The sequence below is a fragment of the Vicia villosa genome, linkage group LG6, assembly GCF_029867415.1.
Source record: "Vicia villosa cultivar HV-30 ecotype Madison, WI linkage group LG6, Vvil1.0, whole genome shotgun sequence".
In the NCBI taxonomy this organism is placed as follows: Eukaryota; Viridiplantae; Streptophyta; class Magnoliopsida; order Fabales; family Fabaceae; genus Vicia; species Vicia villosa.
This window is the reverse complement of record NC_081185.1, coordinates 137,070,359-137,089,112: the sequence shown is the minus strand read 5'-3', so window position 1 is coordinate 137,089,112 and position 18,754 is coordinate 137,070,359. Positions and strand designations below refer to the sequence as shown.

The 18,754-nt window shown below is 32.6% G+C and overlaps 1 protein-coding gene across 1 annotated transcript; it reads right to left on the bottom strand.

The window, feature by feature from the left end:
* Window positions 1-11,471: 11,471 nt before the first annotated feature.
* On the bottom strand, window positions 11,472-17,942 carry LOC131610162 (preprotein translocase subunit SCY2, chloroplastic). Its single transcript, XM_058882040.1, has 13 exons — window positions 17,812-17,942; window positions 17,251-17,697; window positions 16,519-16,607; window positions 16,173-16,252; window positions 15,964-16,053; window positions 15,594-15,685; window positions 15,067-15,150; window positions 14,249-14,390; window positions 13,774-13,890; window positions 13,492-13,621; window positions 12,661-12,784; window positions 12,448-12,554; window positions 11,472-12,042 (listed from the first exon to the last, which is right to left on the bottom strand). The coding sequence occupies exons 1-13, from the start codon at window positions 17,885-17,887 to the stop codon at window positions 11,953-11,955; spliced, it is 1,668 nt and encodes a 555-aa protein (XP_058738023.1). The 5' UTR covers window positions 17,888-17,942; the 3' UTR covers window positions 11,472-11,952.
* Between the last annotated feature and the right edge of the window lie 812 nt (window positions 17,943-18,754).

Here is an 18,754-nt window from a genome sequence, read left to right as displayed (position 1 = left end):
ATTATTGGGCTTGGTTACTATCTCATATGGGAGCTTTTTAGTTGGCACCCCTACAAGTAACTTGCACCCCTATGTGAGTTATGAAAAGACCATATTATCCTTAAATGTAAAATAAATAAAATAAAGTACCTAATTAATTATTTATAGGGTTAAATAATTTTTTGGTCCCTCTAAATATTTCAAATTTCATTTTTAGTCCCTCAAAAAACTTCCTTCAAAAAATGGTCCTCCTAAAGTTTTCCGTCCACACTTTTGGTCCCTCCTGTCAATGGTCGTTAAAAGAAGTTGATATGGCATGCCACGTGGTAATGTCAGCGTGGCCAGATAATGACGTGTCAAGTCACGTGGATAAGGTTAGATGCTAGTTAAACCCATAAAATTTCGTAGCTACTCTTAGTCATGTTGACTTTAGCCGTCAACATCTAGCCACGCTGGCATTGCCACGTGGCATGCCACATCAGCTTCTGTTAAAGGACGTTGACAGGAAGGACCAAAAGTGTGGACGAAAAATTTTAGGAGGACCATTCTTTGAAGGAAATTTTTTGAGGGACTAAAAACGAAATTTAAAATATTTAGAGGGACCAAAAACTTATTTAACCCTTATTTATATTATATTTGCGCTGAGGCCTGGAGGATCAGACGAAGGTATATTCAGAGATTGAGTGATAGGTCTGTCAAACATGTTGACGCAGGTGATGATGGTGCAGGTCCTAATGAGATTTCTATAAGGCGAGCAGACTGGCTCCTACATGCTCTCGTTGTAGGAGGGAGGGTGAAAAAATTGGACCACAAACTATCTAGCATAGAGGTGATAGGTAGGCGTGTTCAAAACCGAACCAGTTCAATAGAAAACCGCAAACCGAACCAAATCAAACTGAAAATCACAAAAAATCGCATTTAATTCGGATGTGTTTGGGTCATATTTTAACAAAATCGCGCTGTTTTATTCGGTTTGTGGTTTAAATTTTGCAAATTGATCAAATTGCATTATGTTACAACCAAAATTTCATTTAACTTACAATCAACCCAAACCTAAACCTATTATGCATTTGTCTTACGATTATGAACCGTTTTCTCTTCATCACACTTAGAATTTTAGTTTCAACATTCGCAAATCACCCTAACAGCATATCGCCTTCTTCTCCAAATACATCTTGTCTCTTCTTCTCTAATCTCTACTCTCTCATATTATTTCTTTTTTACCTTCTCATTTTTATGCTACTATTCTCTCTTTCAATTTCATTTTTATTGAATCTCCTCTTCTCTAATCTCTCCTCTCTTTTGTTCTTTCTTTTTCATCTTCATTAATCTCTCATCTCCTCTATTTTTTGTTCCATTATAAAGTTTTTTATGTTGTTTTATGATATTGTTTTATGTTTATTATTTCACTTTTGTCTAATATGATTTTTTTACATATTAAATGGAAAGTTATGGTCCCAATATGATGAGTTTTATTGTTATTTGTCAGTGTATGAATGACTAAATACAAAGTTATATTGTCATCTATATGTATATCTAAATAAATTTTTTTATAACCGAACCAAACAGCATTGGTTTGGTTTGGGTTGGTTTGATTTTATATCTAAAAACCAACTAAATCAAACCAAACTGCACGTTTCTTTCTCTTGCGGTTCAGATGATTTCTTGCATCAAAATCAACCAAACTACACCACGAACACCCCTAGTGATAGGCCACGCATTATTTTTTTTAGCATCTATCTCAGCATGATGTAGAGGATCAGCTAGAGCGTGAAGGAGGGCATTTCACATATGGATTTCTAGTAGGACCCTCGAACTTAACCATAGTGATGAGGGTATATTTTGGATCCTTTCCTCCTTTTTCTATTCATTTCTCTCCTTCCTCTCTCTCTCTCTCTCTCTCTCTCTTAATTTCACTCTCTTTCTAAAGCCAAAATAATTTTATAATAGAGAGTAAGATTAACAGAGAGAGAGAGAGAGAGGAGGGGAAATGAGAGAAAAAGGAAAGGAGATGATCCAAATTCGATGGGGTATATCGATCATGTTGCTTTGTTGTTATGGAAAAGTGGGGTAAATGTAATTATATATTATTTAAAAATTATTTGAATTTATGTTGAAAGTCACCTTTTGTTCATGTTGTTAGTGTTTTATATTAAATCATTATGTTTCTAAGCCAACTCCGTAACTCATTAACCACGGAAAATAGAGAGAAGTAACTTAGTATGAGAAGTAATCTAATAATTAAATTAACTAGTATTTTAGTATTTAATTTTTCAGGGTTACATGGTATTGAATGTCCTCACCAATGGGATCAAGCTGAAGAAATTTTTCTAAGGTGGAGATGTCTTAGAAGGTTTTGAGTCTTGTCAGTGATATTGGTGGATTGTTCGCTCACCATGCTAGACAGCCACTTGACCTCTACCTTTGTGGAGCGATGACATTCAATAGCCTCTTCATTCCACCTTCTATTTGGAGAGATGACAACTAAGCTAGATGATATGGCGTGCAGGTTCCATATCCTTTTAGCAAGTAACTTCCATATCCCTCCCTTATTAGTATTACCATAGCTACCATGAGTATATATGCATATTTATGGGTTACATAAGGAAATCTTTATAGGACATTAGATATAATATGGGTGCATATCTCTAGTCAACTTTTTCAAATAACACCAACGATCTCAAGCAATAAAAGTCGATACCCGGTGGTTTTGAACGTTGTGTCAATGATCAGGGGTGGCCCTGAGCACGGGCTCGTGGGGCGGGAGTCCAGGCCCCCGTAATTTTAGGGGCACCAATTTTTTTTACCACTAATATAAAAATACTTGCTAGAATTTTATATTTGAAAAATACTGACTAACAAAATTATAGGGGCACTATAATGTCAAAATTAATAAAAGAATGTAATTTCCCATAAATAAAATATAAAGTAAAATAAAATCAATTAATTCCCCTAAAATAAAATCAATTAATATTATGATGAAAATCCCCTAAAAACAACATTAGGATGAAAATCCGTCTCAACTCACGCAACTGAATCTTGAGTCTGCGGAAGAGTCTTTCCGAAATAACTATTTCTTATATATTGTAGATCAAACAATTGGTTCACTTGATAGAAGATTTGAGCAGTATAGCACATATGAAAATATTTTTGAATTCTTGTTTAGTATTGAAAGACTTAGATCATTAGCTGGTAGGGACTTGAAAGCATGTTGTAAACATCGTGAAACTTGTTTAAAACATGACGATTCTCTTGATCTTAATGGTGGAATTTTGTTTGAAGAATTTAAAGTTATTAGAAAAGTTTTAACAATTGAATCAAAATCAAGTTATATGATATTGAGTTCTTTAAATACTTTTAATTGTTTTCCTAATGCACACATAACTTATAGAATAATATTGCTATTCCTATCAGTGTTGCATCTGCTGAAAGAAGTTTTTCTGAATTAAAATTATTAAAATCTTATTTGAGATCCACTATGTCACAAGATAGATTAAATAGTCTTGCGTTGATTTCAATTGAATTTTTTTGAAGAACCTTGAGTATGAGCAAATTATTAATGATTTAGCAATAAAAATACTAAGAGGACGATATTTAAATAACTTTAAAGGTTTGGTAAACTTTTTTATAGAAAAAAAGATCGGATCAAGAAGAAGAAGAAGAATAAGTCTCTTTATAGTGATTTATGTTTTGATGTAATTGTAGATGATAATGCTACGAAGACCTGCAAAATAAAAATCGGTAAGATAGTCTGAGACGTGCTGGCCGCACTGTCCTCAAGGATTTTCCGCGTATTATGCTAATCCTCCAGGATTTAACAGACTCTTCTCCCAAAAGGAGGATACAGAACTTGCAAGAAAAAATCTCTATTTGAGATGTTTTAACCCAGAATATATTTATTTTTTAAATTAATCTATGCTGTATTTTTTTCTTCTAATATCTCTCCAACTTTTTCATTCCTAAATAAAACTTCTTCAAAACCTTTTAAAGAACAACTCGTAACTGACACTCATAGGAAAAATTAATAGTATTTTTAAAGTTATATTGAAAAAATTGAGTCTTCTCAATATTAGAACGTTGGCATAAAAACTCTGTTGCCAATCACATTTATTGCCTAGAATTAAAACTGTTAGAGAATATATATTCTAATTCAACTTTTTAAAGATATTGCAATACAAAATTGAATAGAATAAATTGATATTAAAACCAAATCAAAGTTATTCAATTCACTTGACTGCACTCAAATTATTCACTAAACATTTAAAATATTTTAAATTTATAGACCACTAAAGACATATACGTTAATTTGAACAAATTAACTCATATTTATTATTGTCAATAATTTAAAAAGACAACCACATGATAAGGAGCAACCAACGGATTATTTCTATCCGTTATTATGTATTCATTAGGATTAAAATATTAATTATTGATAAATACTTAAACTTTGAAAAAGAAGTTTAATTAAAAGGAATTCTAATTAATTTAATAAAATATATTAAAAACTTAATTACTTTTTTTATTTTATTTTTAATAATTACAACAATCCCCCACATTAAAAAAATAAAATAATAAATTATTTATTGTAGGGTTAACATCATAGATGGATGCATCAACTGGTGTAGCAAGCTATATGAACCAGTTTTAGAATAATAATACTTAACACACTGTATCATTGGTGTAGCAAGCTATATGAACCAAAGACACTTAATGTATGTTAGAGGTATATCACTCGCATCACACCCCCACAATTCTTGCCGTTGACGTTGTGGTGCGCTATTAGGCCGTGCGCGTGCCTGGCTTTTCTGATGAGTGCTCTAGAGATTTTGTCAAGATCTCATACAAGCGGCCCCACTTGACACTCACGTAGGTGATTTCATCAAATGTATGCTGCAAATCATACATCACCCATAAGGGATATAAAATTCATTAAAAGCTACAAAAGCTTATCCTCTCTTTAATGCAGTTTCTAGCACTTTCTCACTCACACCATATGAAAGAGACGAATAAAAATCAATTAATTAATTTTCAGTGCTAGCAGAACTAACAAGTAACTTGTTATTACCCATATGAACCTTCTTCATGGGATCTCCAATCACAAAGGTTGGGTTCCTATTACTTGTTAATTTCAATTAGCTTAAGTCACATTCCCCTCGATGTGTCACAAATTACTTTCCTCCCTAGGGGATTTGTCAGAGGGTCAGCTAAGTTGACTTCTGACTTCACATAATCGATCGATATCGTTCCATCTTTTAACAGCTGTTTTACTACATTATGTCTCAATTGAATATGTCTGTTTTTACCATTGAATGATTTATTCTTTGCCACAGCTATTGCCGATTGACAATCACAATGCAACGACACTGATGGAGTTGGTTTTATTCCTAAAGGAATATTAGCTAAGAGATTTCTCAACCACTCAGCTTCACTACCAGCCAATTCCAAAGATATGAACTCTGACTCCATAGTTGATCTAGCAATAATGGATTGTTTGACTGATCTCCATACAATTGCACCTCCACCGAGTGTAAACACATAACCACTAGTAGATTTTGTCTCATCTGAGTCAGATATCCAATTAGCATCGCAGTATCCTTCTAATACAGCGGGAAATCCACTATAGTCAATACCATAATTCATGGTACCTCTCAAATATTTGAGAACTCTAGAAAGAGCCTCCCAGTGATCCTGATTTGGGTTATGTGTATATCTACTCAATCTACCTACTGCATATGCAATATCAGGTCGAGAAAAATTCATTAAGTGCAGTAAGCTCCCAATAATTTGAGCATATTGAGTTTGATCAATAGGATCACCTTTATTCTTCTTTAATTGAGAGTTAGCATCATAAGGGGTACTCACTGACTTTGAGTCATAATGACCAAACTTCCTTAGAAGTTTCTCAACATAATGTTCTTGAGATAGTGTTATACTATCATCCTTCCTTATGATTTTAACTCCCAATATTACACTTGCTTCACCCATATCTTTCATTTCGAATTTAGAAGCAAGAAATTTTTTAGTTCTAATCACAATATCAATACAAGTACCAAAGATAAGCATGTCATCAACATACAAACATATAATTACACATTCATTATTCACAGATTTAGTGTACACACATTTATCAACTTCAATTGATGAAAATCCGTCACTAATCAAAACTTGATTAAACTTTTCATGTCATTGTTTTGGTGCTTGTTTTAAACCATATAATGATTTAAGAAGTTTACAAACTTTATTTTCTTGACCAGAAACTACACATCCTTCGGGTTGTGACATATAAATTTCTTCTTCTAAATCTCCATTTAAAAACGTTGTTTTTACATCCATCTGATGAATAACTAGTTTATAAATAGAAGCAAGAGCTATTAAAACACGAATCGATGAAATTCGGGTAACTGGAGCAAAAGTATCAAAATAATCAATATTTTGTTTTTGTGTAAAACCTTTTGCAACTAATCTAGCTTTGTATTTTTCAATAGAACCATTAGGAAAATATTTTTTCTTAAAAATCCATTTACAACCAATTGGTTTTGCTCCTTTCGGTAAATCTACCAAAACCCAAGTATGATTTTTTGAAATTGAGTCCATTTCGATTTTAATAGCTTCTTTCCAAAATTTTGCATCAGGAGAAGAAATGGCTTCATAAAATGTTTGAGGTTCATTGTCAACAAGATATGTATAAAAATCACTTCCGAAGGATGTCTCTTTTCTTTGCCTTTTACTTCTTCTTAAATCATCACTTGAATTTTCATTTGAAATATCTAAAATTGGTTTATCAACAACACTTTCAACTTTAAGAGGAAAAACTTTTTCCAAAAACTCAACATTTTAAGTTTCAACAATAGTGTTATTAGCAAGTACATCACTTTTAAGAACAAGAAATCTATATGCAGCACTATGTTCAGCATAACCAATAAACAAACAATCAGATGTTTTAGAACCTATTTTCCTTTTCTTGGGATCAGGCAACATGACTTTTGCTAAACACCCCCACACTTTTAAATATTTTAAAGTTGGTTTATAACCTTTCCATAACTCAAACGGTGTTTTACCGGTAATTCTATGTGGAATTCTATTTTGTAAAAAACATGCGGTTAACAAAGCTTCACCCCAAAGGTTGTCAGGTGCATTTGAACTAACAAGCATAGCATTCATCATTTCTTTTAAAGTCCTATTTTTTCTTTCAGCTACTCCATTTGATTGAGGGGAATAAGGGGGGGTTACTTCATGAATTATTCCTTCTTTTTCACAAAAGCCGTTAAAAGAAATATACTCCCCTCCTCTATCAGATCTAATTCTTTTTATTTTTCTATTTAATTGATTTTCCACCTCAGCTTTATATAAAATAAAATTATCGAATGCTTCATCTTTATGTTTTAACAAATAAACTTTAGTGAACCTTGAATAATCGTCTATAAAAGTTATATAATATTTATTTCCTCCTCTAGACATGGTTTGTTTTAAATCTCCTAGATCTGTATGAATTAAACTAAGAAGATCAGATTCACGTTGTACAGACATACATGTTTTCTTTGTTAATTTAGATTCTAAACATATTTCACATTTATCAGTTTGCTTATTATTTAAAGTAATCATATCAAGACTTTGCATTCTATTAATATAAGAAGAATTAACATGTCCTAGTCTAGCATGCCATATATCATAAGAATCAATCAAGTAAGCAGAAGAAGAAGAAACTTTATTATTTATAACTTCAGAAATGTTCAACACAAAGAGTCCCTGATCACAATAACCTTTTCCCACAAACACATTATTCTTTGTCATTACAATCTTGTCGGATTCGAATGACACTTTAATCCCACCCTTGCTCAAAAGAGCCACCGAAATTAAATTAGTCCTAATATTAGGCACATGTAATACTTCACTTAAAGCTAAGGTCTTTCCTGATGTGAGTTTTAACATAACTTTGCCTTTTCCAGAAACTCCAACAGTTCGAGAATCACCAAGATAAACTTGTTCTTCTCCATCCCTCACAGTAGTGTAGGAGGTAAAGGCATCTTTATTTGCACATATGTGCCTAGTAGCTCCAGAGTCTACTACCCATTTATTCACATCAGTCACAATATTTGCTTGAGCAATGACAGCAGCAATAATATCATCTCCTTCAGCCAAGTTAGCTTTAGGAGGATTCTCATTCCTCTTGCGATATCTGCATTGAGGTGCATGATGACCTGGCTTACCACAAACATAACATTCTCCTCTTTTTTTAAAAGTGGGATTAGTAACACGGGGAATAAAATTATTATGATTATTTTGACCAGATTTATGATCGGGTTTATGATCGTACCTCTTTTTGTGAAACTTATTCTGAGTATTATTCTGGACCAGATTTGCTCGAGAAACAAAACTTTTTGCCTTTGCAGCCTTGCTCTCCTTTCTGTTTGTATCCTCGATAATAATGTGTGTGATCAAATCTGCCAGAGGTAATTGTTTTTGCTTGTGTTTGAGTTGATTCTTATAATTCTTCCAGGATTCTGGTAACTTCTCAATGAGAATTCCAGCAACAAATTGATCCGGTAGAGTAATGTTTTTAGCTTTTAGTTCTTCCAACAACTTATGGTACTCGTTGATCTGAATCTTGATATCTTTATCTTCAGACATTTTCCAATGGTAGTAATTCCCAATAACAAATTTCTGTTTTCCAGCATCTTCGGCAGTATACTTTAGATTCATCGAATCCCATATCTCTTTTGCTTCCTTGTAAGAGCAGTAGACATCGAACAAATCATTAGAAAGAGTGCTTAATATTGTGTGTTGGCATACCTTGTTTGCATGTGTCCATTGATCGATAACTTTTTGAGTTGCAGACGACGCTGGTTTTAGTTCAGAGAGAGCCGAGGCAACACCGTGCATGTCAAGGATGGAATGAACACGCTCATACCATCTGCGAAAATTCTGACCGTTGAAAACTTCAATCTTTGACACATCAGGGAATGGTTTTGCATAGTTAATCGTCGGTACAACAAGAGTTGATTGTTGTTGAATAGTTTCAACATCATCTTTTTGAGTCTGGCGATTGGAGTCATCACTAGAATTGTCTTCGATAGCCATAAAATCCTTGAGATTGTAGATGATAATGCTACGAAGACCTGCAAAATAAAAATCGGTAAGATAGTCTGAGACGTGCTGGCCGCACTGTCCTCAAGGATTTTCTGCGTATTATGCTAATCCTCCAGGATTTAACAGACTCTTCTCCCAAAAGGAGGATACAGAACTTGCAAGAAAAATTCTCTATTTGAGATGTTTTAACCCAGAATATATTTATTTTTTAAATTAATCTATGCTGTATTTTTTTTCTTCTAATATCTCTCCAACTTTTTCTTTCCTAAATAAAACTTCTTCAAAACCTTTTAAAGAACAACCCGTAACTGACACTCATAGGAAAAATTAATAGTATTTTTAAAGTTATATTGAAAAAATTGAGTCTTCTCAATATTAGAACGTTGGCATAAAAACTCTGTTGCCAATCACATTTATTGCCTAGAATTAAAACTGTTAGAGAATATATATTCTAATTCAACTTTTTAAAGATATTGCAATACAAAATTGAATAGAATAAATTGATATTAAAACCAAATCAAAGTTATTCAATTCACTTGACTGCACTCAAATTATTCACTAAACATTTAAAATATTTTAAATTTATAGACCACTAAAGACATATACGTTAATTTGAACAAATTAACTCATATTTATTATTGTCAATAATTTAAAAGACAACCACATGATAAGGAGCAACCAACGGATTATTTCTATCCGTTATTATGTATTCATTAGGATTAAAATATTAATTATTGATAAATACTTTAACTTTGAAAAAGAAGTTTAATTAAAAGGAATTCTAATTAATTTAATAAAATATATTAAAAACTTAATTACTTTTTTTATTTTATTTTTAATAATTACAACAGTATAAACATTGATTCAAAGATCCATACTTGTATTCATTTTGCACAATGTCAAATAAAAATGTGTTTTTATCCAATTATTTCCTCTATCCTTATGTATTTATTGTTAAAAACAATTTTCGGGACACCACTCTTTTAATTCGTCCAAAGCACCTAAATTCAAAGGACCGGCCCTGTCAATGATCAACCCAAAATGAAACATGTTCAAAAGTTTCACTGAATTAGAATGTTTCCAAAATATGTCACACTCAATATGAAAGTCATACTTGTTTCTTGTTCAATACACATATGTCTCATCATGAAGTAAATTCATGAGACATTGTTTTTCTAAATATATTTGGTTTTTATAATCTTCGTGTTTCTATAATATTTTGTTTTACTAAAGCTTTAAATGCTTCTATAATATTTTTTTTATTAATCATTAAAATAAATAGCGGCAATTTTAATCGGATAGAAATTAATTTCAAATGAAAACGCCACAATCTTAAAAAACTGATTTTGTCCAAATTTCACACAGGGGAAAAATCGAAGATGCATCTTCGATCCTATTTTTTTAAGGCAAAAAGTGATTTCGGTTATGCATCTCCGAGTTTATCTTACGGGTGAATTTGTAGATGCATCTCCGAACTAAATTTTGTCACAAATGATATTTGATACGTTTAAAAATATATCTCTAAATTAATCCCGAAGTATTTTCGAAATTTCAAAAAGGTATGTCCTATCTAGCAAGGCAGGGTTGGGAAGTGAATCGCCCTTTTTGAGTTTGTGTTAACCTATTATTTAACTCAAAACAATGACATGGAAAAAAGAAGTATACAAATTGCTGTGTGTGTTTATTTCAAGTGTGAATCTTCAAAACTTTACTCTTGAGAATAATATTATCAAGAAATTCTTATCTTTGTGATTGATGAATAATTTATTTTTTAAAAAATATTTATAAAATATATTTAATTTAAATAATTAGGAGTGAGAAGTTATTGCATCTCATTTCTATAAAAAAAAGTGAGAAAATATAAGATTCTAAAAAAACATAAGAAAATATAAGATTCTAAAAAAACATAAGAAAATATAAGATTCTATTCCTATTGCATGAAATATTCCTATTACATGAAAATGGGAAGTGCAATAACCATGTATAAAATTTAAAACAAACATAAAAATGAAAGAAAAAAAAAATTATGGCCACATTCGTTGACAAAAAAATTAAGAACCATAAAACAAACGCCCCCATATCAATCAATGCCGTTTAAGAGTGAACAAGAGATGAATTCTCTTTACCAACAAGATATAGACAATGCTCATATTTGCTCTAGTTAATTAAATACGATATGCAATCACCTCTTCAGCATTTACAAAACCAATGTGTTGTTTTCATACTCAAATTCTTAAATTATTCGCAGAGATGAAAGCTGGACATCTTTTGCATGTACGAAAAATCCATTGCATAGTCAAAATGCAAATGTTGATAAGTTAAAGGGACTGAGCAAATGAATTTTGAATCATGACATCTTGTTTAGTTTGAGCTACGAGCTGTATTTATATGATTTTCATACATAATACATTCAAATAAAGTTCAATTATCAATCACTATACAGGCAGATAACACACAACTTAAAAAGCAAATGGCAAGTTCTTTCTCTAGTTGCAACTTGCAATACAACTAATGCCTACCACCAGGGCACTCTAAGGTGTTTAACCTCCTATAGTATCTTGTTTTTACATTACACATCTATAACAAAATTTCATGTACAAATATTAGCTGCAGCTACAACTATAACCTAACTAAATACTTCCCAAAAATCATCAAATAACTTTCCGGCACTGACAGGTAGGCATTTAACACCTCATACATTACTAGCAATGCTGGCGGACCTCAATCCTCCAAGACACAAGCCAGACTTAATTCTCCAAATAAAACTAGTTTCTTGGAAATATTAGGCAGCCGTGATCAATCACACTGGAAAATCTGCAGACGGATATTTGTTACTACTTACTGATGCCAACGAAAGCATGAATGACATCATGGCTTTTCAGAAGTTTATACACCATAACGTTTCAAAGCATTGCTTAATCCTGGCATCACGTTATATGCTTGATACGATCTTCTAAGTTCAATAATGGAACCAACCTGGACCAATAAAACCAAGGGGTACTCAGTGAAATTGTATTAAACAAAGCACTTGAGAGTGTATGGTGAAAGAGTATAATACTGTATATACTATTCGTACGAAACCCATTATTTTCTGTAGATGGGAAAGAGTTTAAAAAATCCTCTTAATAACCAAGAAACAAGTACTTTGGGTGATAAAAACAGTAGAGAATAACTAAAACTACAGCACTACCAGAGGGTACTAGTGAGTTGCATGAGAAATTACTCAACACAACAGGTCAACACTACGCGACCAACGAAATTACTTCGAAAGCAATGCAGCCAGATAAATGAAGCTGGTGTTAATTTCTTGCCTGACTTTGTATGACCAATAAGTTTGCATGCAAAGTAGAGTTATATAACAGAAACCCGAATTGCACTTACAATAATTAGAATTGATGTAAAACCAATAGCAAATCCAGCATTTTTACGCCGTAAATAATGATCGAGAACACTTGAAGTAGTGGCCAAAATACTTAACAGTAGGCCCCCTGCAAAATTTTCATTAGGTAGCGGATGAAAATCACATAACAGGAAAATATTATATTCACTAAATTTCAGAAGGAAACTAAAACTTAAGCCATCAGCCATACAGACCCCAGAATCGAGTGGAAGCCTGAACCTTTGTGAGGTATTCTATCGTAGCCTTCCCAGGCTTAACATTAGGTATCCTTGCACCCATCTTATTCAAGTAATCGGCAATTTCCTTTGGCAAGTTAGCCTGTGCAAAATCCACAAATAAAAAGCCTTTTACGATATAAATATAAGTAGATATGAACTACTGATATTTTAACAAAGTACGGAAATGACTTGGAGCTGCATCAAACTATAAATTCAAGATAATTACAATTATAAAACGTGTATTTTTAATTATGCTGAAAATTAACAACCAGAATAAGCAGCTCAAAATTCAGATCATTGCAATGAGTAACAAATTTGGCATCTTTTACCATAATCCTAAATTGAATTTCTTTTTTTTGGTGAGTTCTCAGTTGAAATCTAATTCAACCTACAATAGTACCAGAGAAACAAACGGCTTGGCTACATACAATGGTTTAGTTCAGGTTTATTTACCAGTTAAATTATACTCTGCAAATTTTAGTTCAAGTTTTGCATGATTAAAAATCAAGTATCTTTGTAACTAGAATTAGAAATAAAATAATGTGCTACATCAGGAACATTTTGGGATGTCATGCAAACTTTGTTAAAACTCGTATTAGTATCTGCTTCACTGTTTACATTTCAGACTGGAGCCTTTTTCAGACGAAGTGTTACAGCAGCCTCAAGTTTTATTCATCTACTATCTTTTTCATAAACTATTGTGAAAATCAATAACTTATATCAATATGAAACTAAATAAAGCAGACTATAAACTCTTTATATCAAGTACAATGTTCAGTCATAAAATGGTTGGCAAAAGAAACTTACAATATCAAATATATTGAAAAGGAAGACAAAGAAGGCATATATAGAATAGTAGACCCATGGTTCAGCGCCAATAGAAGAGTCGGGATTCAACATTTCCTTCACACGCTCCCAAAAAGGTGACTGAAGCAAACTGACAATCAATAGCAATTTTAGAAATTGCACTTCACATTAAAGCAGTAAAGGGAACTTCATTTTTTAACAACACCAGACTAGCAACAGAAAAACATGTTTCCTAGTAAGCAGAGAGAGTGGAAATTGAAATGCAAAACGGAACGTACAAACCTAGCGACAATGCTTGGAAAGGCCAAGAGGTAGGAGGTGGTAAGAACAGGTTGCATCCCTGCTGGATTAATATTGAAAGGAATATAGGGCTCCACTTCAGTTATAGGTGATTGCTCCCTGTTTCAAATTGTGAGGCAAGTCTCTATTATCGGGCTCAGTACACTCAAGATTAAAATTTAATTCCATCAGAAAGAGATATAAATTGTCTGTCATAATAAATAAGGACAGTGAATTCTATTGAATATATGGGCCAAGTAGAAGATAAGTTAATATTAAAGCCAAAGAAGGCACACATACACATGAAAACAGAATCTACAATTTTCTGAAGTATAATCAACTTTCCACATGAATCAACTTGTCAGAAGACATAAGTAAAAAAATGTATGGGCAACTGAACATCATAACTCCAGTAACATCTCCACTTTCAATGCGGATAACAAGGTTCAATTGTCTGGACAACTTCAATGACATTTACCTTGCAGCAGAAGCAAGTTTAAAACCATAGTACTGAAGCTTTACTTTCCTGCAACCTTCAGTAACTACAACTGCCCACATAGTGACTATGGTGAAGAGACCCAATACTGCAAGCACATATGGCCACCAACTAACAGCACTCACTGAAATATCAAGAAAAATGAATCAATACAGTCGAATGAATTGATGATATAAATATAATTGTATAACTTTAGTTATTTTGACCTGATGATAGTTGTATAACATCCTTGTAAGTTGTAACACTATTCTAAGGTAGTATTTGGTGGACATTCTATTCTATGTTTGGTGTATATTGAAAATAGAACAAATCTTAACAAAAGGTCTCAAAGTGGTACATTTTAGTTCCAATGAAAAGGATGGAACCAAAGAGAACAGAACTGAACAGGCCATTCCGTTATATTTTGTAACGTGTGACAAAAACACAAGTATGGATGCTTCTACAGACCAAGCTAAATTGGAGCTGTAAGCAAGTTAAAAATGTAAAACTCGCAATAGTAAGCTGGTCAAAACAGTCAGGAAAGCTTATGTTTCTCAAAATTATTTATTCCCTAATCCTTTGGATTCATTTTTCATTTTTAGTGGGAAATGAGATAGATTCTATCATCTTCCAAGAAAAATTAATAATTGATCATGCATCTAGGAAGAAAACAATAAAAAGGCCAATTTTAATGGATCCTGGAAACACAATCTTCAAAATAGCAGACACATTACTTCCGTAAGTTGAAATTTAAGCTACAGATAACGGAAAGGGAGATCAGATAAAATTTCCAAAGCCTTTGTTTGCATCCAGTCATGTACCTGAAAGCTGAGTAAGCATTTTATGTAACGTCTCCATATACCCAATCAGTATTCCAACACATATGATAAGAGATGAACCTTGACCTGAAGAAGGCAATATCAGTCACATAAGAATGAATTTATAATGATAAAATCGAACATCCAAAACCTGTCACTGGTGTCTTTCAATTGAAATGACAACCGATTTAAGAATAGAGAATAATCAATGTCTTTCTATCCTTTTGCAGCATGACAGAGAGACAGCATTTTGAAAATAATTGATACAACCTTTCATGGAAATTGCAGACTAACAAAGGAAAAATCACAAAAGCAAATCGGTAAAACGCCATTTGTTTATCATTTATGGTTTAAGGTTGCATATGACTCCGTGTTAGTGAGGAACGTCTACATGTTATATATGTTCATTTTTAGACAGACAAAGTTCATGTTTATCTTTAAGTTTTCTCATCATATACTCTTGTTATCATCTTTTAAAATTTAACTCCAATTGAATATGATAAAATCAAAGTTTGTGGAAAGAAAAATACCAAATCCAGATTCTGATATGGTATCACATATCCATGTAATAGTCATTGCACCACAAACCAAAAAAAAAGATGTCAGCATTACATGTTTAAACCTGCAAAAGCAACAAATATTTAGCAAGATAAAAACATAAACCAAGGAAATGAAATTCGGGATAGCAATTTATAATGTTAACAAAGACCAAAGTCCCTGCTATGCCAGACAATTAATAAGACTGCCTAAATACATTTGCTGGGAATACGGTATATAGAAAACCATCTTTTTAACCTTTGTGGCTTACTCATGTTATCAATTTTTTATATCGATAGTTAAATTCTGTGTCTGTAGTTGGATTATTTAAATGTTGTTTGAATAATAGTATTTGAAGAATACCTATAACTAGCAGCGTAAATTGAGTATGGAAGTGAGTAGCAAGAAACTATTAGAGCTTCGATAATTGCAAAGCCCAGCGACAGCCACCAACTACAAGAACATATGAACAGCTCATTAATTGAGATTCTTTACATCATGAATCTTGTAATTACAAAAACAATGTGCAGCCAGATATAAGCTCACGGTCTGAAAGGGATAAAGAGACCCACATATAACTCTTAATCTTCTCATTCCCATCCAAACCTTCTTTCCGCAACTTTACTAGAGAAGGAACAACATGACAGAAAACCTGCACATGAATATCCTGCATAAAGTTCATAAAAGGCCAAAACTTTGAAAGAAAACAAGCATATACAAGAAAGATGAACACCACTGGTCTTCATATAATAGTAACCTATTTTATATTGATGCTTAATAAATATATCAAAGAATTGAAAATCATACATAACTAAAGGAAACTAAACATCCTTTGGCCTTCAAAGTGACAGGCAGGAAAAGAAAATAATGTTTGCGGCAATTGTCTGTCAAACAAACTCAATGAACGAAAGGGTTTACCTGCATAATAATGGACGCTATTATTTGAGGACTGATTCCAAGCTGGAAAAGAGATAGCTTGAGCTCAGAGGAGAAGTCACCAAGTTCATCTGCCAGAAGCTACATGAATGACTGTTCACATGTATGTCTATAAACTCAGGAAAAATACCATGAATAAAAAAAGGACTTAACAATTGTTGAACACCACCAGTTCAAAGAGAAGCGCTATCAAACTACTCTTTCCAACAATTTCTATTATTTCCAGACATTCACATAGGTCTTGCTAATTTATGTGGATTTCATTCCCCTTATAATGGGACTCATTCTTGAAGTGAAGGGCTATGTAGTATCCATACTTCATATCAAATGAGGGTCTAGTGTCCGACACCAATGATGCATGTAGTTACATTCAATCACTTTCAATTCTTTCAAGTTAGTACTAGTGTCAATGGTGTGTATGTCTGGTCTATGTATCTATGTGTATACTTAGTGATGGGCTCAATGAAAAGGGGTGTTAGAAATAGTGCATATTGCTTGCAATTCTCATGGTTCAATTTTTCTAGTTCACTTCACATTCACAAACTATCACAAACTACCATGACCTTACACCTAATTTCCAGAGCCACTAGGCGCTAGCAAACATTTCTTCTACTGATTTTTTTTAATTGGATAGTTGCCTTTTCGAGCTTCGCATATCATTCGATTTACAATGAGAACTCAAAAAAAGAAACAAAACCAATGTACGCAACTTACCAACCGACGAACCAGCAACAAAGCTCATGTAATCCTTTGGTATCAACCTCCTATCAAATCCAGGAAGAGGAATAAAATAACCAACACGACTAATCACAATCAACACAGCAGTAACAAACAGCCTCCTCCGAATCTCGCTCTTGAAAAACGTCTCAGCAGCACCATTAATAACAGAACCAAACCGCACAAAATTCAGAAACCTATTTTTAAACGCCCTAGGTTTCACCTCCAACGTTAACGACTTAACACCGCCAGAAGAACCAACAATTGCTTCATCCTCGTCGCCACGTGTCTCCGGAACACGTTCTTCACTCAAAAGCGGCGTCTCGGAACGGATATAATCGCTTCGGAGTCGGTCGGAGAAGTTAACGGAAATTCTCCGGTTAAGCGAATGTGAACCTCTTGGGAAAAGTGAAACCCTAGTTCTAATTTCTGCGTGTCTTCTACCTGCGATAGAAAATGTGTTTTAATGGAAATTGCGCGAGTAATGTTTGATAGAAATGGTTTAGTTTCTGTTTTGGTGTTTTATAGGAAGCGAGATAGTTGGAAAAGTGAAGTTACCTGAGAGAAGGGCGGTGGGTTTGGGTCGGAAGTTGTGGGGATGGAAGTGATAAAGAGAGAATCGGGTTGCTTCCATGGTTGGACTTCGCAGCAGTGATAGAGTGAGCGCTGAAAGTATCGAGACCAAAACGGGACTGTGTTTTATATATATATATATATATATATATATATATATATATATATATATATATATATATATATATATATATATATATATATATATATATATATATATATATATATATATATATATATATATATATATATATATATATATATATATATATATATATATATATATATATATATATATATGAGGAGAGATCAAATTACACCCGAAGAGTTACACCACGAGTTACACTCGTTCAATAACTACATCTCGAAATAATATTTTTTAAATTCAACCGTTGGATTGAAACATAATATCATATAGATCATTCCTATAAAGTTTGAGTTTAATCTATATTGATTTACTATGTCATTGAATAACATCAAAATTAACGTTATATGAAAGCTCATTTTGACGTTAATCTTTGGATATCTTGATGATATAGTAAATCATTATATATTAAGCTCAAACTTTATAGGTATGATCTATATGATATTATGTTTCAATCCAACGGTTGAATTTAAAAAATATTATTTCGAGATGTAGTTATTGAACGAGTGTAACTCGTGGTGTAACTCTTCGGGTGTAATTTGATCCCTCCTCTATATATATATATATATATATATATATATATATATATATATATATATATATATATATAGAGCATTTTTAAATGAGAGCATGAGAGGAAGAAATATTAACTATTGGATTCATCAAGAGAGAGAATGTTAATACATTAATGAGGTTATTAATTTCTCTCTCTTGATGAATCCAATGGTTGATATTTCTTCCTCTTATCTCTCATTTAAAAATGCTCTCACTTGATATGCTCCC